The sequence below is a fragment of the Nycticebus coucang genome, chromosome 12 (assembly GCF_027406575.1).
Source record: "Nycticebus coucang isolate mNycCou1 chromosome 12, mNycCou1.pri, whole genome shotgun sequence".
Taxonomy (NCBI): domain Eukaryota; kingdom Metazoa; phylum Chordata; class Mammalia; order Primates; family Lorisidae; genus Nycticebus; species Nycticebus coucang.
Window position 1 is genome coordinate 88,007,791 of NC_069791.1, and position 25,560 is coordinate 88,033,350.

The 25,560-nt window shown below is 40.7% G+C and overlaps 2 protein-coding genes across 7 annotated transcripts in view; one reads left to right on the top strand and one right to left on the bottom strand.

Annotated features, from left to right (window-relative positions):
* The window catches only part of DCTN5 (dynactin subunit 5), a 36,612-nt gene extending 27,573 nt beyond the window's left edge, over positions 1–9,039 (bottom strand). For 2 of the 3 annotated variants that reach the window (XM_053554489.1, XM_053554490.1), the window contains exons 1-2: positions 8,848–9,039; positions 6,037–6,105 (exon numbers count right to left, since the gene is read on the bottom strand). In XM_053554489.1, coding sequence (XP_053410464.1) covers positions 6,037–6,105; positions 8,848–8,895 — 117 coding nt within the window. In that variant the 5' untranslated portion in view covers positions 8,896–9,039. The remainder of the gene's footprint in view (positions 1–6,036; positions 6,106–8,847) is intronic. The other variant, XM_053554491.1, reaches the window with a different exon arrangement.
* Positions 9,040–9,110: 71 nt separating this feature from the next.
* PALB2 (partner and localizer of BRCA2) overlaps positions 9,111–25,560 on the top strand; it is a 34,572-nt gene continuing 18,122 nt past the window's right edge. For all 4 annotated transcript variants that reach the window (XM_053556917.1, XM_053556919.1, XM_053556920.1 and 1 more), the window contains exons 1-9: positions 9,111–9,253; positions 12,239–12,298; positions 12,418–12,517; positions 14,692–16,146; positions 19,053–19,882; positions 20,242–20,313; positions 22,575–22,736; positions 24,380–24,465; positions 24,736–24,897. In XM_053556917.1, the coding sequence (XP_053412892.1) occupies positions 9,206–9,253; positions 12,239–12,298; positions 12,418–12,517; positions 14,692–16,146; positions 19,053–19,882; positions 20,242–20,313; positions 22,575–22,736; positions 24,380–24,465; positions 24,736–24,897 (2,975 nt within the window). In that variant the 5' untranslated portion in view covers positions 9,111–9,205. The remainder of the gene's footprint in view (positions 9,254–12,238; positions 12,299–12,417; positions 12,518–14,691; positions 16,147–19,052; positions 19,883–20,241; positions 20,314–22,574; positions 22,737–24,379; positions 24,466–24,735; positions 24,898–25,560) is intronic.

Below are 25,560 nucleotides of genomic sequence, written 5' to 3' on the forward strand. Positions count from 1 at the left end.
TAAGTCTCAAAAATATTATGTTAAGTAAAAGAAGCTTGACATGGAAGAGTATATGAGTCTATGACTTGGTGCCTGTAGCTCAGTGGGTAGGACACTAGCCACATACACTGGAGCTGGCGGGTTCGAATTCAGCCCCGGCCTACCAAACAACAATGACAACTACAACCAAAAGATAGCCGGGTGTTGTGGCGGAAGCCTGTAGTCCCAGCTACTTAGGAAGGTGAGAATCACTTAAGCCCAAGAGTTTGAGGTTGCTGTGAGCTGTGACACCACAGCACTCTACCCATAGCAACAGCTTGAGACTCTGTCTCAAAAAAAAAAAAAGAAAGAGTCTAAACTAAGTGCCCACCAAATGATGAATGGGTTAAAAAAAATAAGAAAATGTGATATATACACACTGGAATTATTATTCAGTCATACAAAAGAATGAATTCCTATTATTTTTAGCAACGTGGCTGGAACTGGATGTCATTATGTTAAGAGTAATAAGCCAAGCACAGAAAGACAAATATGGCACGTTCTCACCATACGCACCCATAGCTCAGTAGCTGGGGCACCAGTCAGGTGCACCAGGGCTGGTGGGTTCTAACCCAGCCTGGGCCTGATAAACAACAACAAAAAATAGCCAGGCATTGTGGCGGGCGCCTATAGTCCCAGCTACTTGGGAGGCTGAGGCAAGAGAATTGCTTGAGCCCAAGAATTGGAGATTACTGTAAGCCATGACACTACAATACTCTACTGAGGGTGACAAAGTGACACTCTGTCTCAAAAAAAAAAAAAGAACAATTTAATTTTTTGAGCTACTTACAAAACTTATGTCATCGAATGTGTTTTTTGTTTAATTTTATTTGTATGTTTTACTTTACTTGGAACATTAGCTGATCTTTCACATTATTTGGGATTAATAGTTGTAAATCACATGACTCAGCAATATTAAATGGCTCTTGCATTTGGGGCGTGTATTTAGTCTTAAAACCATAACGGAAGTAGAAATTTAGGAAAATTAATCTGCATTCCACTTTTAATCTGTGAATCTTGGATTACCTTCTAGGCTATTATAATGTATCCCTTGTAACTGCATTATCAAGATTTACATGTCTGAGTACTCAGATAAAAAATGCCACGAGGGCGGCGCCTGTGGCCCAGTGAGTAGGGCGCCAGCCCCATATACCGAGCATGGCAGGTTCAAATCCGGCCCTGGCCAAACTGTAACAAGAACAAAAAAATAGCCAGGTGTTGTGGAGGGTGCCTGCAGTCCCAAGGGCAACAAAGTGAGACTCTTTCTCTAAAAAAAAGTGCCATGGGTGGCGCCTGTGGCTCAGTGAGTAGGGCGCCGGCCCCATATACCAAGGGTGGTGGGTTCAAACCCAGCCCCGGCAGAACTGCATCAAAAAAATAGCCAGGCGTTGTGGCAGGCACCTGTAGTCCCAGCTGCTCAGGAGGCTGAAGCAGGAGAATTGCCTAAGCCCAAGAGCTGGAGGTTGCTGTGAGTCCTGTGATGTCATGGCACTCTACCGAGGGTGGTAAAGTGAAACTCTGTCTCTGCAAAAAAAAAAAAAGTGCCATGACTGGGCAGCGCCTGTGGCTCAGTGAGTAGAGCACTGGCCCCATTATACCCATGGTGGCAGGTTCAAACCCGGCCCCAGCCAAACTGCAATAACCCCCCAAAAAAAACGTAGCCAGGCATTGTGGCAGGCACCTGTCATCCCAGCTACTCAAAAGGCTGAGGCAAGAGAATCGCCTAAGCCCAGGAGTTGGAGGTTGCTATGAGCTGTGATACTACCACACTCCACCAAGGGCGATAAAGTGAGACTCTGTCTTTAAAAAAAAAAAAAGCCATGACTTTAAAGCTTAAGACCTTTTGTTACTTTTATAGAATGGGTCACATTTAGAATGACAGTATTTAGTATTTACAATACAGTAAATGATGGCTTACTAAAAAAAAAACAAAAAGAAGATAGAGAGCAGACTGGTAGTTACAAGAGGCCAAGAAGGGTGGGAGGAATGGGAGAGATTAAGACAGGTTAATTAATGGGTATAAATATACCATTTGATAAAAGAAATAAGATCTAGTGCTTGACAGATCAGTAGGGTGACAACAGTTTTCAAATATACAATAGTCTATTGTATAAAGTGTTTAAAAACACTTTGAATGTTGCTAGCATAAAGACAAAAAATTAAGATGATGGATATTCCAATTACACTGATTTGATCCTTAGAAATTACATGACTGTATTAAATTATCACAGGTACCCCCCAAATATAGTATGTATATCTATTATATGTCAATAAAAAAGATAAAATTATTTATGAACTATTGATAAAACCTACTGAATGGGGGAAAATATTTATAAGCTATCCATCTGACAAGAGATTAATATCCAAAATATACAAGAAACTCAAACATCTTAACAGCAAAAAAAAAAAAGAACTGGCCAAATGAACTGAACAGAAATTTCTCAAAAGACATACGCATGACAAAAAATATGGAAAAAACATTCGCTAAACATCACTTATCATCAAAAAAAAAAAAAAGAAAAAAGAAAATCTAAACCAGAATGAGGCTATTAGGATGGCTATTATCAAAAAGACAAAGCAATCTAAACCACAAAGCAAAATCAAAACCACAAAACTAGCCAGGCATTGTGGTGGGCGCCTTATAGCCCCAGCTAATTAGAAGGCAAGAGGATCACTTGATCCCAGGAATTTGAGATTGCTGTGAACTATGATGTCACAGCACTCTACCCAGGGTGACAAAGTGAGACTCTGTCTCAAAAAAAAAAGAAAGAAAGAAAGAAAGAAAAAGAAAACATGGCAACAAATCTTCATGACCTTAGGTTTGGCAATGGATTCTTAAATATGACAGTCAAAACATGAGCAACAAAAGAAAATACAGATGAACTGGACTTCATCAAAATTAAAAAATTAGGCATCAAAGGACATTATCAAGAAGTAAAAAGTCTACAGAAGGAGAGAAAATATTTGCATATCACGTATCTGATAAGGGTTTAATATTCAGAATATATTTAAAAACTCTTACAATTATAAAAACACAATTTTAAAATGGGAAAGGACTAAATAGACATTTCTCTCTCTTTTTTTTTTTTTTGTAGAGACAGAGTCTCACTTTATCACCCTCAGCAGAGTGCCGTGGCGTCACACAGTTCACAGCAACCTCCAACTCCTGGACTTAGGTGATTCTCTTGCCTCAGCCTCCCAAGCAGCTGGGACTACAGGTGCTCGCCACAATGCCCGGCTATTTTTTTGTTGCAGTTTGACCAGGCCTGGGTTTGAATCCGCCATCCTCAGTATATGGGACCAGTGCCCAACCCATTGAGCCACAGGCACTGCCCCCAAATTGACATTTCTCTAAAGAAGATAAATGGGGCACAGTGGCTCATGCCTGTAATCCCAGCACTCTGGGAGGCCAAAGTAGGTGGATTGCTCCAGCTTCAGGAGTTCGAGACCAGCCTGAGCAAGAACAAGAGCAAGAGCCTGCCTCTACTAAAAATAAAAAAGCTAGTCAGGCATTGTGGCAGGTGCCTGTAATACCAGCTACTTGGAAGGCTGAGGCATAGGATCATTTGAGCCTGAGTTTGAGGTTGTTGTGAGCTATAGCACTCTACCCAGGGATGACCATCAGAGCTGTTCTCTTACATGGTCTGACAATTAAGTTCATGAACTTGCCACCTAGTGCTTGTATTGACAGCACTGTACAAATACCTCAGTAAGGTGTCATAACCTTTACATATCGTTGTTTCATAGCTGTGTTCGTGTTGACACATGGAGGCGTCCTGCCAAGTGGCATTCCTTATTGTTCGTGTGTGCTTTTGTATGCTGTACAATGATAGCTCTGATGGTTGTTGCAGAAAAAGTTCCACAATTGCTTTGAAGGGTGGACTAGGTGCTGGTGTCAGTGCAAAGTTTCCCAAAGGGAATATTTTGAAGGTGACAGTGGTAATATTCAGCAATGAGATATATAGCACTTTTCCTAGAATGAGTTCACGAACTTAATTGTCAGACCCAGATATACTCAAGAGAACTGAAGATAGGACCTCAAACAGATACTTTCAAGTTAGGGTTCATTGCAACATTATTTACAATAGCCCAAAGGTGGAAATAATCCTTTGTCCATCAACTGATGAACATATAAACAAAATTTGTATGTACATACAATGGAATATGATTCAGTTATGAAAAAGAATAGGCGGCACCTGTGGCTCAGTGAGTAGGGCGCTGGCGCCACATACGGAGGGTGGCAGGTTCAAACCCGGCCCTGGCCAAACTGCAACAAAAAAATAGTCGGGCATTGTGGCGGGCACCTGTAGTCCCAACTACTCCAGAGGCTGAGGCAAGAGATTTGCCTAAGCCCAAGAGCTAGAGGTTGCTGTGAGTGTGATGCCACAGCACTCTACCAGGGCGACAAAGTAAGACTCTGTCTCTAAAAAAAAAAAAGGAATAGGGCGGCGCCTGTGGCTCAGTGAGCAGGGCGCCGGCCCCATATACCGAGGGTGGCAGGTTCAAGCCCGGCCCTGGCCAAACTGCAACAAAAAAATAGCCAGGCGTTGCATCGGGTGCCTGTAGTCCCAGCTACTCCGGAGGCTGAGGCAGGAGAATCACCTAAGCCCAGGAGTTGGAGGTTGCTGTGAGCTGTGTGACGCCACGGCACTCTACCGAGGGCCATAAAGTAAGAGACTCTGTCTCTACAAAAAAAAAAAGGAATAAAGTTCTGATGTGCTACAACATGAACTCTGAAAACATTATACTAAATGAAACAAGCCAGACAAAAAGAATAAATATATGATTCCACTTTTATGAAATATGTAGAATAAGCAAATTCATAGACATAGAAAGTAGACTGAGAATACCAGGGACTGGGGAGAGGAAAAGAATGGGGAGTTATTCCTTAATGGGTACAGAGTTTCTGTCTGGGGTAATGAAAAAGTTTTAGAAATAGACAGTGGTCATGGTTGCACAACACTGTGAATGTAATTAATACTAATAAATTGTTAAAATGGCAAATTCTGTTATATATTACAAGAAAAAAAAATCTTCCCTACAAAGTCACAGAAGTATCTCAGAATTTGCCAAGGGATTTCCAAAAATCTCTACACATTTGCTAATAAGTCAGATGGAGTTAAGGGAATTTTCTATTTCTATGTAAACACTGTATCTGAGCAGCATTACAGAACTCTTATTTCTTTTCCATTACGTTTCATGGTATGATGGGCTTAATGGAGGCTAATAGTGTATGTACTGAAAGTATTTGTGATCTCTTGGTTATAGGGAAACTATTTTCTTCTGGAAGTAAGAGATGTAACTTTGAAAGAAAAATAAATTTCAACATTGAGTGTGTTACAGATAGCAGGTAAAAACTGTGGACTTCATTTGTTGTCAAGCTCAAATATACTTTGTGATACTTTCCAAGTTTATACTCATCTCTTTGCTATTCAAATTTATTCATGCTGTAAGATTCTGAGACTTTCGGACTTTCTGTTTTTCATGTTTGTCTAATATTTTAATACCTCTCCCAAATCTCATATTCACTTTAAGAGTTTCAGTTAATAGCGATTAATTTTTATTAAACAGATAGTTTTGTACTAGTTTCTACCTTAAAATATTTTATTGGCTATTTATGCTTCACGTCCAGTAGTTTAAGGCACACTACAATACAGCAGAATAATTTTAGTTCTGGGTGCCATGGTTAGTGTTCCTGGTATAAAAGGAAAAAAAGGCGGGCGGCGCCTGTGGCTCAAGGAGTAGGGCGCCGGTCCCATATGCCGGAGGTGGCAGGTTCAAACCCAGCCCTGGCCAAAAAAAAAAAAAAAAAAAGGAAAAAAAGGCTTTCTGTCATCGCCTTTTATTGAACTCTTTTTTGTATTCAATAAATCCAATTTCGATACTAAAAGAAAGAAAAACAGAATTGGAAGATGTACAAAAAGAAATGAGTCATGTAACATTTTCTCTGCCCTGCTAATGTGATAATTAGTTGAAAGTGAGCAAAGTTTTGCAACCTGGAGCTGGCTTTGTCCTTACCTTGCCATTAAGAACGATGTTCTGGCTTCCACACAACACTGACTGGCGACTAACTTTGTTCCCAGATGCCTAAAAGGAAACAACAGAAAACTGGGGTGAGAAAACAGAGTTTCCAGGGTACAGGTTTCCATCAAGAAAGTTCATATTGGAGGGCGGTGCCTGTGGCTCAAAGGAGTAGGGCGCTGGCCCCATATGCCGGAGGTGGCAGGTTCAAACCCAGCCCCAGCCAAAAACTGCAAAATAAATAAATAAAGTTGCTAGCTGGCTATTCCAATGCTATTAAAAAAGAAAGAAAGAAAGAAAGTTCATATTGGGCAGTGCCCATAGCTCAGAGGGTAGGGCGCCAGTCCACATATACCCAGGATGGCGGGTTCAAACCCGGTCAGTGCCAGCTAAACAACAATGACAACTGCAACAAAAAAATAGCAGGTGTTGTGACAGGTGCCTGTAATCTCAGCTATTCAGGAGGCTAAGGCAAGCAGATTGCTTGAGCTCAAGAGTTTGAGATTGGGCTCGATGCCCATGGTTACGACACCGGCCACATGCACCGAGGTTGGCAGGTTCAAACCTGGCCTAGGCCAGCTAAACAATGACAACTACAACAAAAAAATAGCTAGGCGTTGTGGCAGGCGCCTGCAGTCCCAGCTACTTGGGAGACTGAGGCAAGAGAATCGCTTGAGCCCAAGAGTTTGAGGTTGCTGTAAGCTATGATATCACAGCACTCTACTGAAGGCGACATAGTGAAACTCTGTCTCAAAAAAAAAAAAAGTTCATATTGAACAGTAAAAAACGTCAAATATCACAAGAATGGAGAAGCATGAATCCTATGTGCTCAATTTTGATATGAGGACAATTAATGACAATTAAGGACATAGTGGGGGTGGGGGAAGGAGAGAGCAGAGAGAGAAAGGAGGGAGGGATGGGGAAACAAGAACAGAGAGAGGGAAGAAGGGGGGGTGGGGCCTTGGTGTGTGCCACCCCTTTGGGGGACAAGACAGGATTGTAAGAGGGACTTTACCTAACAAATGCAATCAGTATAACCTATTTTCTTGTAACTTCAATGAATCCCCAACAATAAAAAATAAATAAATAAATAAATAAATAATGTCAAATAGGCTGCTGTCCACAATGGAATGAGTCCAGGATATCAAAAAGGACAGGGAGGTTTTGGTGGAGGGAGGGTAATGGGTGGGGCCACATGTACGGTGCATCTTAGAATGGGTACAGGCGAAACTTACCAAATGCAGAATACAAATGCCTACATACAGTAACTAAGAAAATGCCATGAAGGCTACACTAAACAGTTTGATGAGAATATTTCAGATTTTATATGAAACCCGCACATTGTACCCCTTGATTGCACTAATGTACACAGCTATGATTTAACAATAAAAAAAAAAGCAAGGATGGATAAGCTACACAGCTATGATTTAACAATAAAAAAAAAAAAGCAAGGGATCCATTAGGATCCCTAGATTGGATGAATGGTTTGGGTATACTCACCCAAATTCTGGATCCATTGAAATTGAAATGGACCCAGTTGAAATGGATCCAGAATTTGGGTGAGTATATCTTAGTGACATTATGACAGTCACTTAGTGACATCATGACAGACATTAATGACAGAGAAGTGGATTCAAGTTCCCATTCCACATTGAAATGGATCCAGAATTTGAGTGAGTATATCTTAGTGACATCATGACAGACATTAATGACAGAGAAGTGGATTCAAGTTCCCATTCCACGCCTTGGTTTTATAACCATGAAATGATGATTAATGATTTTACCAATACCGCAGAATTGTAAGAATACAAGGAAAAACAAAACAACTTCAAGCACTTGCCTGTTTCTAGAATTTTACATACATATCACATATTGACAATTGTGTATTGAATGTAAATAACCTAAAGCACATGTTAATAGACTACAAAAGGTTTGTTTTAAAAAAATAATTGAAAATTGCCCAAAGCTTGTGGCTGTATTAATATTAGGATGGGCTGAGACACGGTGGCTCACACCTGTAATGCCAGCACTTTGGGAGACCGAAGCAGTAGCTCGAGACCACCTTGCACAACAAAGTGAAACACCATCACCACAAAAACATTTTTAAAAATTAGCTGAGTTTACGCCTATAGTCCCAGCTACTTGGGAGGCTGAGGCAAGAGAATAGCTTAAGACCAAGAGTTGAAGGTTGCTGTGAGCTGTGACATCACAGCACTCTACTGAGGGTGACAATGTGAGACTCTGTCTCAAAAAAATAATAATAAATTAGCTGAGTGTGGTGGCATGCCTAGAGTTCCAGCTACCTGAGAGGCTGAGGAGGATCACTTGAGCCCATGAGTTAGAGGTTACAGCGATCGGGCCACTGCACTCTAGCCCGAAGACAGAACGTGACTCTGTCTCTTAAAAAAAAAAAAAAAAAAGCGGCACCTGTGGCTCAAATGAGTGGGGCGCCAGCCCCATATGCCGGAGGTGGCGGGTTCAAACCCAGCCCTGGCCAAAAACTGAAAAAAAACAAAGGAAAAACAAGAAAGAAAGAAAGAAAAATTAGAATGGTTGAGACTTGTCCTGTCCTTCTGAGGGCACTCTGTCGCCACCAGAAAATTAGAAATAAATGCAAAAAGCCCAAAGTGGCCCCATGCACGTACCAAACAGGAAGGCCGGGCCCTCCCCGAAGCTCCACCAGGGAATCCCGGACTAACTGCCGCAGGGCCCCGGGGTGGTTGGGGCAGGGTCAGAACGCGGCCGCCGGCCGGGCCCCACAGGGACCGAGGCTTGCAAAGGGGAGGATAGATGTCTGCACTCACGCACCGTCTCGATGTACTCGGACTTGTTGTACAGCAGCTCGCCCAACTCCATGGCCACCGCCTCCTTTCCGCAGCTAGGGATCCTGTCACAGACTGTCAGTTTGTCTGTCTGAGACGCCGGCGGCTTCCGGCTGCTCCCCCACTTCCGGTCTCGTCGCCGCTCGGCTTTCCTCTAGGCGGCCCCGCTCGATTGCTCGGCAGTCTCCGGCTGCGCGTGCGCAGGCCGAGCGGTGGATTTAATTGGCCAGGGTTTAGCTGTTGGCGCGCTGAGGAGATTCCCGGCCCCCGGTTTCTTTTGGGAGACCCTTCCGGGTCCAGAGCCGTCTGGGTCCTGACTCAGCAGACCTAGGGCCTCCTGCCCGATGGACGACCCTCTCGGAAAGCCCCTCAGCTATGAAGAGAAGGAAAAGGTGCCTGGGGGTGCGGGAAGGGCGGACGCAGGACTCTGACCCCGCTTTCCCAGGATTTTTAGACCTGGCTTTGTTTCCTTTGCAGTTTGAGGACAGCGTTATCCTCCCACCTGCGCTTCTTTCCGGGCTGAGGGGGCACGGAAGTGAAAGTGTAGAAAGCTGGCGCTGTGCTCACGTGGTGGCATTTGCGAAAGAAATTCTCATTACAGTAGCAATGCATAAATACAAAGTGTAAAACTATAGATAAAGTGCTCTTTGACACTCTTCACCCACACTCAATCTTCACCTCTTTCACTCTTCACGTAAACCTTTTAACAGTTTGGTACTTCGAGATCTTTTCCTTCTAATGTTTGTGTCTGTGGAGGGGGAGGAGTGTATCGCTAGCCACCAAGTAATACTGTTATTTTATTTTGGAGAGTAGAATGTTCATAAATGGTATGATCAGGATGCTTCTGCAGCTTCCATTTTTCTTCATGTTTAGCATTCGTGCTGGGACACATTCACCCTACTTTTGAAAAAAGTTCCATTAAGTATGTTATAGTTTGAAAGTACCTTCGTTTTGGGCGGCGCCTGTGGCTCAAAGGAGTAGGGCGCCGGCCCCATAGGCCAGAGTTGGTGGGTTCAAACCCAGCTCCGGCCAAAAACTGCAACAACAAAAAAAAATACCCTCGTTTCTTTTCATATTACTCTACTGATAGACCGTTAGGTTGTTTCCAGCATGTGCTGATGTTAATAACTTGAATGTATCTTGTGTTTGCTGTGCTAAATTGTGCCAAACTCATTCACATTAAATCATTAGTTTTGCCTTGGCTTACCTTCTGGTGGGGGTGAGAAAGATCATTTACAAGTAAAGAAGATAATTCTCAGATATTGGTAAAGTTGGTGGGAAGCAGGCTAGCATAAGGGTTAAGGGTACATAGTCTAAAATCTTGCTACTTGGGTTTATAAAATCGGTTATAAACTGCATGATTCTAGACAAATTTTTTAATCTGTTTCAATTGCTTTTATATAAAATGAGGATGATAACAAAATCTACTTAGTAGGGTTATTGTGAGTGTTAAAGGAGTCAATATATAGACATCACTTAGAAAAGTCCATAGCGCCTGGGCGGCGCCTGTGGCTCAGTGAGTAGGGCGCCAGCCCCATATGCCAAGGGTGGCAGGTTCGGACCCAGCCCCGGCCAAACTGCAACAGAAAAATGGCCGGGCGTTGTGGCGGGCGCCTGTAGTCCCAGCTACTCGGGAGGCTGAGGCAACAGAATCGCCTAAGCCCAGGAGTTGGAGGTTGCTGTGAGCCGTGTGACGCCACGGCACTCTACCGAGGGCGGTACAGTGACACTCTGTCTCCACAAAAAAAAAAAAAAAGAAAAGTCCATAGCGCTAACTGAAACACATAATAAAAGCGTCAGCTATTTTTATTATTGTGTATTTGAGAATGAGTAGGGGCCGTGGGTGGGGGGTCACAACTGTAGTCCCAGCACTTTGGGAGGCCTAGGCAAGTGGATCATCTGAGTAGAGCAAGAGCAATACCCGTCTCTACTAAAAACAGAAAACAAAAACTAACCTTCCTGTTGTGGTAGGCACCTGTAGTCCCAGCTACTCTGGAGGCTCGCTTGAGGCAAGAGGATCGCTTGAGCCCAGGAGTTTGAGGTTGCTGTGAGCTATGAAGTAGGGGCACTCAATCCCAGGGTGACTAAGGTTCTGTCTCAGAAAAAAAAAAGAGAGAGAGAGAATGAGTAGGGACAGAGGGACTCCTTTAGTACCAGAAGCGCTGTGATAAACAGAATGCGAGAAAGAAAACTCAGTTAAAAATTCACACAGTTGGCAACCTGTCTATTAGCAAGTTTTGCAGGTAGTAGGTTTTTTTTTTTTTTTTTAAAAGACAGATTCTGAGGATAGAAATCTTGGTGATGTTTTATTAGGATAAGTGCCCCTAATAGGTTCCTAGAAAGCAGAAAAACAGGATGGCTTTGCTGTTAAGAGAATCCTTTGACCCACAGGTGACAAAGGGAATCTAAACTTTCAGAGAAGAGTAATTTGACTCAGCCCTGTTCATTTATTTATTTAATACATCTTTATTGAATGCCTTCTGTGTGCCTGGCTGGGAATTCAGCAGTGAAAGCACCAACTTCACTGGCCTTCTTTGTGTTCCTCAGATATGCTTAATCCATTCCACCATGGAGCTTATACATTGTGGTTCTCCCTGCCTAGGATACCTCCCTCTATTCCTGGCAAAGCTGGCTTCCTCCTCCTTCAGGTCTAGGCTCAAATGGCAGTTCTCAGACATGCTTTCCTGACCACTCTAGCTAAAGTAATCCCATCAATAAGCTAATAGTTCTCTCATATCACCCTGCTTATCTAAGTTTTTATAACCTTGTAAAATCATCTTCTCTGTTTTATTATCTGTATCTCTCACTGTACGTAGATTGCCCTGACTACTCTGTCTCTAGCATACTACTATGTGTCAGCTATTGTTTCAGATGGTAGAGATACCTAGACCATTAACTGACAAGTAAAAGATTCCATTGTTCAATGACTGAAGATAGCAGCTTCTGCCTGCTATCTTTGAGGATCTCAAGGTGATGGGGTAAAACAGAGGAATAAATAAGCAACATGGTGTGGTAAATACTGTAATAAGGGAAGCACAGAGGAGGGGGTGGAGTGTTTGACCTAGATTTGGAGACAGACCTAAAGGTCTGCTACCCCCCAAAATAAAAATCTAAGCGAAGGCTTGAGGAATCAGTAGGAATTAGCCAGGAGAGGAAATGCCCCAGGTGATAAGAACTGTTTGTGCAAAGCTCCTGAAATAATAAAGAGCTTGGTGCTTTTTGACACTTGAAAGTAAGTCAGGATGAGCCAGTGCCACTCCCACCACTGCGTCTTGCTGAGGGACCCTCTGAGCACTACATGTTCATGTCTGGTGGTCACTTCCCTTTGACTCTGCCTTTCCAGCTGCTCAGTATTGTTGGTGTTTTTCTTCTTCCAGTTGAAGGAAAAATTAGCATTCTTGAAAAGGGAATACAGCAAGACACTAGCCCGCCTTCAGGTAAGTGAATTGTACTCTTAAGATGTTATACATGTAGTACAAACTATATAAAAACAATTCTTGACAGTAATGAAGCTTTTAAAACTGTTTATTTCTTGAGCTTCTTTTGTTTTCTTTAGCGTGCCCAAAGAGCTGAAAAGGTTAAGAATACTATTAAGAAAACAGTAGAACAAGATTGCTTGCCCCAGCAGGAAATCTCACCACAGATAAACCACTCAGGTAAAGCTAGCCCATTCATTTATGCTTAGACATTGTAATAATAATTCATTTTCCAGATATATTTAGCTGTTCTTTTTCTCACAGACTGAAGACAAGGACTAGTAATAGACTCTTTTTACTTAACATAAAATCCATATGACATGAGATCCACTCAATAAGCTATGTTTTCAATGGAATATTTTATTTGGTTGCTTTTTTCCCCCTCTGACTTTTAGAAATTATAGTTACTATTTAAATATTGGAAAGATTATATTAAAAAAAAGTTGGCCAGGGCGGCACCTGTGGCTCAGTAAGGCGCCGGCCCCATATGCCGAGGGTGGCGGGTTCAAACCCAGCCCCGGCCAAACTGCAACCAAAAAATAGCCGGGCATTGTGGCGGGCGCCTGTAGTCCCAGCTACTCGGGAGGCTGAGGCAAGAGAATCGCTTAAGCCCAGGAGTTGGAGGTTGCTGTGAGCTGTGTGAGGCCACGGCACTCTACCGAGGGCCATAAAGTGAGACTCTGTCTCTACAAAAAAAAAAAAAAAAGTTGGCCAGGCACAGTGACTCATGCCTGTAATCCCAATACTTTGGGAGGCCAAGGCAGGAGATTTGCTTAAGGCTGGGAGTTCAAGACCAGCCTGGGCAACACAGCAATACCCCATATCTACCAAAAAATTTAAAAAATTAACCTGGCATGCTGGTGCGTGCTTATAGTCTGAGCTGTTCGAGAGGCTGAGGCAGGAGGATTGCATGCCCAGATGTTTGAGGTTGTAGTGAGCTATGATTGTGCTGCTGTACTTCAGCCTGGATGACAGAGCAAGACCCTCTATCTAAAAAAATAATTAAATAAACTTTACAAACCAAGAAAGAAAAAGAAAATTTAAGTATTTATGTATGAACAGAGTGAAGAATGTGGATGGAAATACTCCTAAAAAACAATGGCCGGGTGTTGTGACTTAATGGCTATAATGCTAGCACTTTGGGAGGGCAAGGCAGGAGGATCACTTGAGGCCAAGACTTTGAGACCAGGTTGGACAACATAGGAAGACTTCGTCTCTCTTAAAAAAAAAAAAAAAAAAAAAGGCAGTTGGGCATAGTGGTGAACACCTATAATCCCAGCTACTCAGGAGGCCAAGGCAGGAGGATCACTAGCACCCAAGAATTTGGGGTCGCATTGAACTATGATGACACCCCTGCAACTCTAAGAGGCCCTGGCAACAAAGTAAGACCCTATCTCAAAAAATTTCTGGTGTTTAAATTCAAGTAATTTATAACTATAAAATTGGGGGCCATTTGAGATGGGAGTGTTATTAAATTACTTGAGCCAGAAAACAAAAAATAATATGAGGTCAAAAATTTGGTAAGTTAAAAAATGGAGTGGCGCCTGTGGCTCAAGCGGCTAGGGCGCCAGCCACATACATCTGAGCTGGCAAGTTTGAATCCAGCCTGGGCCTGCCAAACAATGACAAAAAATAGCTGGGAGTTGTGGCGGGCAAGTCCCAGCTACTCGGGAGGCTGAAGCAAGAGAATCACTTAAACCCAGGAGGTAGGTGGAGATTGCTGTGAGCTGTGACGCCACAGCACTCTACCCAGGACAATAGCTTGAGGCTTTGTCTCAAAAAAAAAAAAGCTAAAAAATGATTGTGATAAAAAATAGATAATATTTTGTTTTAAAAAATACTTTTTAGGAGACAGAGTCTCTCTCTGTTGCCCAAGCTAGAGTGCAGTGGTATCATCACAACTCACAGCAACCTCAAACCCTTGGGCTCAAGCGATTCTCCTGCCTCAGCCTCCTGAGTAGCTGGGACTATACACACACACCTGGCTTTTTCTATTTTTAGTAGGGACCTCACTCTTAGTCAAGCTGATCTCAAACTCCTGAGCTCAAGCTATCCTCCCACCTTGGCCTCTTAGAGTGCTAGGATTACAGGTGTAAAGCCACCACGCCCTGCCTAAAAATACTTTATTAAGAACAATTCTATTTGTTTATATTGTTTATCTTTACCTAAAATTCCATAGTGTGTTAGTATTTTAAAAACTTGAACTTGGATCTGCCTTAATGAAATGCCATTGATTCTTTCTTAAATAAATATTTGGTAGTATTTATATATGCTCTTTAAAAATAAACATGGATTAATTTTTTGTTTCATTTTTAAAGGAGAATATTAGTTACATATGTTTTTTTCCTCCTTAGAACCTAAAAGCAAAGTATCTCTTTATGGCAAGTTACAATTCAACACCCATCTTGATGAGGAAACCAGAAAAAAGACATCTGTTACACATGATGTTGACCCTGGGTCTTCTAACGCTGGAGATGGCCCAGAAGGATTACTTATACAAAGAACAGATGATACCCAAGAACATTTTTCACAAAGGGTCAGTGGCCCTGATAATAAGCAAAGTCAAAGTAAAATGCCAGGGAGGAGAAAAAAGCAGAAGAAAACATTTATTTCACAGGAGAGAGAATGTGTCTTTGACACTGATTCACTCATACTCTCTGAAAAAAGACTAAAGAGAGAAATCAGTAGCGAAAATCCTAACCCCCCAGTAACTAAACTAAGCACTCATCTCTCAAGTCCTCCCAAGTCTGAACTTCCAAATTGTCCAGCACAAGTGAGAGAAAGTGATGGAAAGGGTGAATTAATTCCACCCACTGCCCCACCAGAAAGAAGTGTTGATACACTTGTAAAGGGAACGAATTTCCCCAGGGAGACTACAGTTTCTCTGCATACTTCATCATATAGCAGTAATAGTCAGTACCTGGAACATACGCCTCCTAAAAGTAGTAACTGCGAACTTATTACTGGGGGCTTAAAAAACATTAACCTTGCTTCATCTGTAAACCTGAAGGCACAAGGCAAAAAAATGACTGTATTTACAGATAACCTAGTAGTAAATAAAGCTATAAGTGCAAGTGGCCAGGTATCTAGAAGTCTTAATTCAGAGGCAGATAATTCATGTTCTATAAATGAAGTCACTCACAATAACTTACCAGGAAACAAAGACCAAAACTTAAAAGAAAATAATCACATAGAGAAATCTTTACATTCTCCCGGTGATGCTCTTAAGGATAGAAATGAATCTTACCAAGAAAATGAGGCTCTGAGTCAGTCTAAGAGTCTTGTCCTAGAAGCAATCTCTCCTGCTTCTACAGAAAATCAAATGCATTCTTGCACAATGCTTGATGGCCTTCTGTTTCCTGCAGAATATTATATTAGAACAACGCGACATATGTCAAATTGCCAGAGAAAACTAGCCCTGGAGGCTGTAATTCAAAGTCATTTGGGCATCAGGAAAAAAGGATCTAAAAGTAAGAAAGCAAGTAAAAACTTAAACCTTTCTGATGAGAAAACTGACCAAAGTAAAATTAGGATGTCTGACACATGCACAGAACAGCCAAGTTCAAGGAATCAGAAACTTCTCTCAGAAACTGAAGTCAGCTCTCCCACTGGATCCACTGAAGATAATGACACTTCTGGGAACGCAGTTACCCAGCCATTTGGTAGAAGACAAAGAGGAAAAACAATCTGTATCCCAGCATCAGATCATCATGAACTACCTTTGCCAGCTTCCAGCATGTTGGGTATTAACAGTTCTCAGAATGAATTCATCTTGCACAAATATCAGAATAAAACAGGGATTATTTACGGTAAGAAAAAGTTCCTGGTAAATCAAAATGTTTGATGATGATAACTAACAATTACTGTGTGGTACTTTCTATTTTTTTTTTTTTTTGTAGAGACAGAGTCTCACTTTATGGTCCTCAGTAGAGTACTATGGCATCATACAGCTCACAGCAAACTCCAACTCCTGGGCTTAAGCGATTCTCTTGCCTCAGCCTCCCGAGTAGCTGGGACTACAGGCGCCCACTACAATGCCCAGCCATTTTTTGGTTGCAGTTCAGCCAGGGCCGGGTTTGAACCCGCCGCCCTCAGTATATGGGGCCGGCGCCTTACCGACTGAGCCACAGGCGCCGCCCTTGTGGTACTTTCTAAATGCTGTACAGATACTAACATGAATCATCATAGCAATCCTACATGAGGCAGAATCCTTACTTCACAGATGAGGAAACTAAGGCACAGGGAGATTAAAGTGACTTTAATTAATTTAATTAAAATGACAGCCAGGTCACGCAAAAGAATCGTTTAAGCCCAAGAGGTTGCTGTGAGCTGTGATGCCACGGCACTCTAAGCAGGGTGACAGCTTGAGACGCTGTCTCCAAAAAAAAAAAAAAAATGACAGCCAGGAATCACACTTGGCAGTGTGGTATCAAAGTTCACTGATGTGGTTGAGAAATGGATACTGAAAAGGAAAATATATTGGGTGTTTACCTGTTATTAATATTTATTCAGGTACAGCACAATTTTTATCCACAGGTAGCAATATAGGACATGTTTCTGAATGTGTGTTAGAGTAAAAATACACTAACTGACTTTCTTAGAGCGATCATGTAATAAAAAGTCCTGAACAAGTTTTTTGGATAAAATAGCTAATGTTGTCTCTAAGGTTCGTGGGACACAAAATTTTGAAGATTGGCAAGGAAGGCTGTGTCATAATTTAAACATTGAATTCATTTGCTTGGGAGTTAATTATATCTGATAAACTGAGCACAAGAACTGGGTAATTCACTGTAGGGATGGAGTATATGTGTTCTTTGTCTCAACTACTCAACTTTGGTGTTTCCAGGCACGCATCTATATTGCCAACACTTTGGGAGGCCAAGGTGGGAGGATTGTTTGAGGCCAGTAGTTTCAGACAAGCTTTCTTTCCTACAAAAAAAATAATTAAAAAGTAAGAATCAGCCAGGCACAATGGTGCACACCTTTAATGTCAACTACTTGGGAGGCCAAGGTGGGAAGATCAGGCTGAGGCAATAGGATCACTTGAGCCTGGAAACTCAAGCCTGCAGTGAGCTATGATTGTGCTTCTGCACTCTAGCCTATGTAACAGAATGAGATACTGTCTCAAAAAAAAAAAAAAAAAAAAAAAAGACAAAGAAGGAACTGTGCAGCCAAAGACAATGTGTACATGTGACATGTTTTAGAAGAACTTTATGTACAAAAACAGGTAGCAGTGTACCACTAAACCAGCGGTTCTCAATCTGTGGGTCATGACCCATAGGAACTGTATTAAAGGGCCGTAGCATTATGGACATTGAGAACCACTGCACTAAACAAATACTTTGGTCTGTGAGCTATGATTAATTAATTCCAAAATAATAATTATGACTTATTTCATACTCTTCTAAGTTAACAGGAATACAAAAGAATCATAGGGCGGCGCCTGTGGCTCAGTGGGTAGGGCGCTGGCCCCGGCCAAGCTGCAACAAAAAATAGCCAGGTGTTGTGGCGAGTGCCTGTAGTCCCAGCTACTCAGGAGGCTGAGACAAGAGAAATCACCTAAGCCCAGGTTGCTGTTAGCTGTGACGCCACCGTGCTCTACCGAGAGCGATAAAATGAGACTCTGTCTCTTAAAAAAAAAAAAAAAAAAGAATCACAAAGTAGGCAATCCAGTAATAATTTAGAAACTATTTATTCATACAGTGCTTTGAAATAGTCTGCTTCCCTTTTAGTAAACAGAAGCTACATTTAGTTTTCTTGAGGTGACATTCCCATAACAAAATTGCCATATTTAGTTAAGTGGACAATTCAGTGGCATTTAGTACATCTACAATGTGCAACTACCACTTCTATCTCGTTTTAAAACATTTTTATTACCCCAAAACCTCATACCTGTTAAGTAATTGCTTTCTGATTTCCTCTCCCTACTCCACCTCGCTGCAGGCAACCACCAATCTACGTTTTATCTCTGTGGATTTACAAGTTACCTATTCTGGGATATTTCATATAAATGAGATTGTACAATACGTGTCCTTTGTGTCTGGCTGCTTTCACTTAGCATAATGTTTTCAAGATAATGTCCATGTCATAGTGTGTATCAGTATTCCATTCCTTTTTATGGCTGAATAATATTCCGTCATTCCATCGTGTGTATGTACCATGGTTTGTTTATCTAGTCATCAGTTGGATTTAACTACATTTTGAATGATACAGGATTCCATTCACATTAAGAGCTTTAAATTACTCTTTGGTCGAAAAGGAGATTAAGTTTTCTTTAATGAGAACAGCCAGCATTTTGTAGACTATTTTGGTAGAATCATAATTCTAGAGGTAGGCGGAAATTTAGAGATTTTTAGTCTATTTCCCTTAAGAGGGACAGTGAGAGGAGGGAAAATGGACTGAATTAACTTGCCCAAGGTTATACAGCAAATCAGTGGTTAAGCTGGGACTTGACCCTACTCTTCCTTCTCCCAGTTAATGCTGTCAGCAATACACTATTTTGGGTAGTACTGAATGATAGCGTTAACCATGCATGTGACCATTTCGGACTCTTTACTCAGGTTTCAAAGAACTGCCTGGGAAAAGTAATTAATATTTTCCACTATATTTGAGTTTAGAAACTCATTCTTTATTGGGTATTAATGTCTCTAATGTCTCTTTTGTTGTTGTTTCTGGTTTTTTTTAACTATTTGTTGTTGCTTATTTTCTATTTTAGGGAAAGAAGGTTATCATCAAAAAAAGAACTTGTCTTCCAGTGATAATGCTTATTTAGCTTTGGATGATGATGCTTTCAATACTCCTTTTCATAAAAACAAAATTCTGAGTTTAAAGCAACTGTCATCTTTCCTCAGTATCATAGACTTTCAGTTACCTGATGAAGACTTTGGGCCTCTTAAGCTTGAAAAACTGAAGTCTTGCTCAAAAAACCCAATTAAACCGTCGGAATCAAATATTTATAAAGAGAGGCATCTTAAGGGGGAAAATTGTATTATTGTTCCAGAGGAACAGATTCCTAAACAAGTAGATACAGAAACGGAGGACGTGGAAGAGGAACTTATTATTTTGCCAGGAAAATCAGATTCTAAACTGTCAGACCTAAAAAACAAGCCTACAAAGAAGGACCTTTCTTCATCTATGTTACTTTTCACTCCCTTGAACACTGTTGCACCTGATGAGAATGACAGACTTACCGCAAATGTATGTTCACCTGCTTTCCCCATCTTAGGTATCACTCCAGAATTTGGCTCCCAAGCATGTTATGAAAAAGTATCTACAGTGGGTATTGGACAAACTTGCTCTACACCCCAACTTTCTCACTTGAAAGACACAGTAAGTCTTGCTAATAATAGTAAACAATTCAGTAGTTCAGCTAGCCCACCAAAACTGAATACCAGCCTGCATGCGTCGGGTAGGCAAGGACAACCTGCCTGTGACTCCAACTCTGGCCCGCAAGCAACACCTCTCTCTGTTGAGTCATTCGCTTTCAAAGACAATCAGCTCTGTGGAAATACATCCCAGGAGTTACATAAACATTCCATAGAACAGGTACAATTGTTTTCTTTGTGAAATTTTCTCTGAAGGAATGAAATGTCTTAGTAGTGAATATGGACAGCATGACTTTCTTACACATTGACCTCCTCGGTACTTAAGTATGTTTTAATATGTTTCTTTGATATGACTTCATTGTAAATATCAAACTCATTCTGGGGAAATTAAGAGTAATTAAAATATATTTCTTTTAAATATTGGGGCTCCTGTTCTCTGTCATCAGTGAAGCAATTGCATTTGGAGCTTTGCTGCTCTTATCAGAGGAAATAAAAACATAAAGTAAACATTTGATGAGTGAGTAATGCAGACAGACATTCATGACGTATAGATTAATGGTATGACTTTTGTTTCCACAGACTGAAATAGCAGATGTTCCTGCTTGTGATAGCTTAAACCCAGGCAGCCTACAGTTGGTTTCAAAGTTAAAGGTCAGAAGACTATACCCATGTAATGTGTCTTGTGTCTTACATGTGAAACATTTACTGAATTAATAAGAAAATTGAAAGGAATTCAATCATAGAACTTTATTCTTTATTTAATGCTATTAAGTAAATTGGTAAACAAATTTGAATTATTTTTCACAATATTTATCTCTATTTATATTCTGAGCTCTTCTGAAGTTTATTTATATGTCAAACTATTGCCAAGAACAACTTAGGCTAAATAATTCAACTTAGTATCTAAACTTAAGTCAGGCATTTTGACAGAAAAAGTGAAACCCAATCATTCATGTCTCTTCTACCGAAAGACTGTGATATTTCTAGAAAAATCAGTTATGGTGCTTTTACTTTATTTTTTAAGAAAATGGATAGCAAAGGCTGGGTGCAGTGGCTCACACCTGTAATCCCAGCACTTGGGGGGCTGAGGCAAGTGGATTGCCTAAGTTCACAGGTTCAAGGTCAGCCTGAGCCAGAGCAAGACCTCGTCTCTAAAAATAGCTGGGTGTTGTGGGGGGCGCCTCTAGTCCCAGCTATTTGGGAGGTTGAGGCAAGAAAATCACTTAAGCCCAGGAGTTTGAGGGTGCGGTGAGCTATGATGCTATGGCATTCTATCAAGGGTGACAAAGTGAGACTCTGTCTCAAAAAAAAGGAGGTAGCAGATCTAGATTTTGATATCGTGAATAGTTAATCTTTTCTGTGCTGTGTGACAACTGAAAATGGTCTAAGACATGACTAAATGTCCTAGGGGAGGTAGTGAGAATAAGGGTACAAAAGTTCTCCACATGGAAAAGTACTGGTGGGGAGGAAGGAGCTTCAAATCCATATGAAATACTTCTGCCAATTACTGGCTGTATCACCTGGGGCAAATTATGTAACCTCTGAGCCCCAGATTACTTTTCTGTAAAAGATACATAGCAATACCTTTGCTATGTTTCAAAACTCTTTTGAGTCAATTTTGATAACTTAGTTTCTTTAGAAACCAACCATTTCATTTATATTTTCAAATTTGTACGTTAAAAGTTATTTATTATTGGGCGGTGCCTGTAGCTCTGTGGGTAGGGCGACAGTCACATACTCTGAGGCTGGCTGGTTTGAACCTGGCCCAGGCCAACTAAACAACAATAACAACTGCAACAACAACAAAAAAAAGCTGGGTGTTTTGGCAGATACCTGTAGTCCTAGTTACTTGGGAGACTGAGGCAAGAGAATCCCTTAAGCCCAAGAGTTGGAGATTGCTGTGAGCTGTGATGCCACAGCACTCTACTCAGGGCATCAGCTTGAGACTCTGTCTCAAAAAAAAAAAATTATTTATTATTATAGATTTTTTATCTGTGTATATGCAGTTAAGCCTTTCTTTCCCCATTCCCACATTTCTACAGGTGCTTTTCCAACATCAGACTTAAGAGAGTTGTTCATTCTGTTAGTCTTTAAAAGAAAAACAAACTAGTTTTGGTTGTATTGGTTATTAATTGGGGTTTTTCTTTGTTTCCTAGCTAATTTATTTTTGTATTTGTAATAATTATAATCATTCCTGTTTTTGATTGTTCTTTGTTCTTTTACTTACTTTCTGTGCTGTTTACTTGCTTTATTTTAATTTTTTTCTTGTTTTCTGATAATTGCCTTTGTGATTATGATTTTCTTGGAAGTACAGCTTTGGCCATGCTCTGTGGGTTGGGTTACATAGTGTTCTCCTTGTCATAGTTGGAGATTAATGTATATTGTCAATGCTATTCCCTGTTCAACCCATGAGTGCTTTATCATGGTCTTTTATTTTCAGATAAGTTTTTATGAGCTATCTTTCTGTGATTAAATCAGAACTTACTCTGATTCTGATGCTATATGTTTTTTAATATATGATAATGTAAGTATTATAGGCAAATTTTTTAGTTTCATAAGAACCACAAAGCTCTTTCTTCTGGGCTGACCATAGTGGCTCAGGCTTGTAATCCTAGCTGTTTGAGAGCTCTGGCCACAGAGTAAGACCCTGTCTCAAAAAAAAAAAAAAACCCAAAACCAAAAATAAAAAAAGAACCTCTTTCTTTTGACCTGCATAAAACTTTAAAACTTTACTTTTATGGCTATCTCGTCACCAGGAAATGGAAGCAAGGAATAAAAATAGAATTAAATAGAAAATATGAAATAAGGGGGGGGGAAAGGGAAAAATTTTACTTAGTATTTTATCTAATTCTTTTTTTTTTTTTTTTTTTTCCTGAGACCTCAACTTTTTTCTTGTTGCCATTTTGTGTCAGAATCCTTCAGGTTCCTGTTCGGTGGATGTGAGTGCCATGTGGTGGGAAATAGCTGGTTTTAAAGAGCCATGTATCATAACTGCTTGTGAATATGTAGTTTCTCTTTGGAAACCTCTGGATGCTTGGGAGTGGAAAAACATTTATACCTGGCATTTCACAGAGGTAAGTGGGAATCTTAGAGCCCAAAGAGATCTTTGTGCTCAATTGCATGATAATACCCTGTCTTTAAAATAAGACATTGTCTTATTTTAAGGTGTGCTCCCAAAGATGTGCTAGGTCTTATTTTCAGGGGATGTCTTATCTTTCCTGTAAGTAGGTCTTATTTTCAGAGGATGTCTTATTTTCGGGGAAACAGGGTATGGATGGCAGCTCATTGCAATTGGATTCTATGGCATGCAAGGCAGACTGGAAATGAGGTTTTCTTCCCACATTTTATTATTAAAATTTTCACACATACTGAAAAGGTTATACAGTGAGCATTCATATATCTACCATCTAGACTCTGCCATTAACGTTGTACTTTTTGTTCGTTACAGATTTATCTAGAAACAGTTTTACACTAGACCTTTTGGAGAAGCTTGGAATTTTATGTCTATTCTGACTTCAACTTGCCCTTCGTCCAAATATTATTTCTACTTCTTTTCAATATGTATTTCCTTGTAGTCTTTGTCCACCTTCATGTATACCTTACGTGGCTACAATCCTAGTATGCTTCAAAGTTTTAGATCTGTCTTTTCTCAGCTTACCATAAAAACATTTTTCCTTGTTTCTACATAGTCTTTATACTTGTCTGTGCTTCATTCTTGTTCTTCATTATATCCACAAGTTCTAGTTCTGTGCTTTGCCAGCTCAGCAAAGAAACATAATTTTGAATGGCTGCATGTTTTCTTCATTCACATGCTAGAATTTACTCGTGAATTCCCCTATTGTTAGAATAATAGAGTACATTAAATAAATGCTAAGTATTAAAACACTATTATGCATATAGCTTATTTGAATTTACAGCTTATTAAAAAAGTATTTTCAGGCCAGGCACAGTGGCTTATGCTTGTAATCCTAGCACTCTGGGAGGCTGAGGCAGAATGATCACTTGAGCTGAGGAGTTCAAGACCAGCCCAAGCATGAGGGAGATCCCCATCTCTACTAAAAACTAGAAAAATTAGCCAGATATTGTGGTATCTGCCTATAGTTACAGCTACTTGGGAGGCTAAGGCAAGAAGATTGCTTGAACCCAAGAGTTTGAGATTGCTGTGGGTTAGGCTGACTCCACAGTACTGTAGCCTGGGCAACAAAGAGAGACTCTGTGTGAAAAAAAGGAGTGTTTTCTGAGCCTTTTCACATTTGCCCAAATGCTAGAAACTAAGCTGGGCACAGTGGCTCATTCCTATCTATAATCATAGCACTCTGGGAGGTGGGAGGCTGAGGCAGGTAGATGCTTGAGCTCAGGAGTTCAAGATCAACCTGAGCAAAAGGGAAACCCCACCTGTACTAAACATAGAAAAACTAGCAGGGCGTTGTGGCAGGTGCCTGTAGTCCTGGCTATTTGGGAGGCTGAGGCAAGATGATCGCTTAAGCCCAGGAGTTTGAAGTTGCTGTGACCTAGGCTAATGCTATGGCATGCTACCCAAGATGACAGAGTGGGACTCTGTCACAAAAAACAAACAAAAAAAAAAAAAGGTTGGAAACTATCCTGGTACAGTAAAAATACAAAAAAAAAAAAAAGATAAATTTTAGAACATTTAATTTAAAATCAATTAAAAATGTAAAAACCAAGTGTAATTTTTGGCTGCTTTTGTTTTATTTAGGTTCCAGTATTACAAATAGTTCCAGTGCCTGATGTTTGTAATCTTGTTTGTGTAGCTTTGGGAAATTTGGAAATCAGAGAAATCAGGTATGTAATTCCCAAGGAAGGATTTTTTCCCCCTTTAGCTTTGTCTCCATCAACTTGTTTGTTTTTTTGTTTTTTTTTTCCATCAACTTGTTTTGAGTGCAGGTGGAAGAATCTGGATTTGGGTCTAAAGAGAGATTTGTTTTGTTTTGTTTTGTTTGAAATCAATACAGTGACTTCCCTGACAACTTTCCATTTAAAATCTAATCTAGTCCTTTAATAGTAAAGGCTTTATTCCTGACTTCTCCTAATTTTTCCTTATGTTTGACTTAGGGCATTATTTTGTTTCTCTGATGATGAAAGTGAAAAGCAAATACTCTTGAAATCTGGAAATATTAAAGCTGTGCTTGGCCTGACAAAGAGGAGGCTAGTTAGTAGCAGTGGGACCCTTTGTGATCAGCAGGTGGAAATCATGACATTCGCAGAAGACGGAGGGTAAGAAAAGCATTGGTTGATATTAACTGTTAGATAAAGTAGGATTTTATCACAGTTTTCAGAGAAAGTAGAATGTTGTTTTGTTGTGCTATAAATGTAATAGAACAGACATGACCTCCATAGAGGGATGTAAGCCAGATTTAGCAGGGAAGAAGTCAATGGAGTGGAAGCCTCAGCAGATGTAATTTGTTCTTTCTTTGGTCTTCTTTGAAATCTCTGGGTGCCCCTTAAACATTAGAAGTACCTCAAGTTCATAGATCTGTCTTCATTCCACATATTTGGAGTCCATTGCTTCAGTGGCCATCTAGATGCTGGCTATGGCATACATTTCTAGTTGTGAGCTCTTTCTTTTTTGTTTGAGACAGAGTCTCACTATGTCGCCCTTGGTAGAGTGCTATGGCGTCACAGCTCACAGCAACCTCCAACTCTTGGGCTTAAGCCAGTGGTTCTCAACCTGTGGGTGCCGACCCACAGAAACTGTATTAAAGGGCTGTGGCATTAGGAAGGTTGAGAACCACTGGCTTAAGTGATTCTCTTGCCTCAGCTTCCTAAGTAGCTGGGACTACAGGCACCCACCACAACACCTGACTATTTTTTGGCTGCAGTTGTCATTGTTGTTAAGCTGGCCAGGGCCAGGCTTGAACCTGCCACCTTTGGTGCATA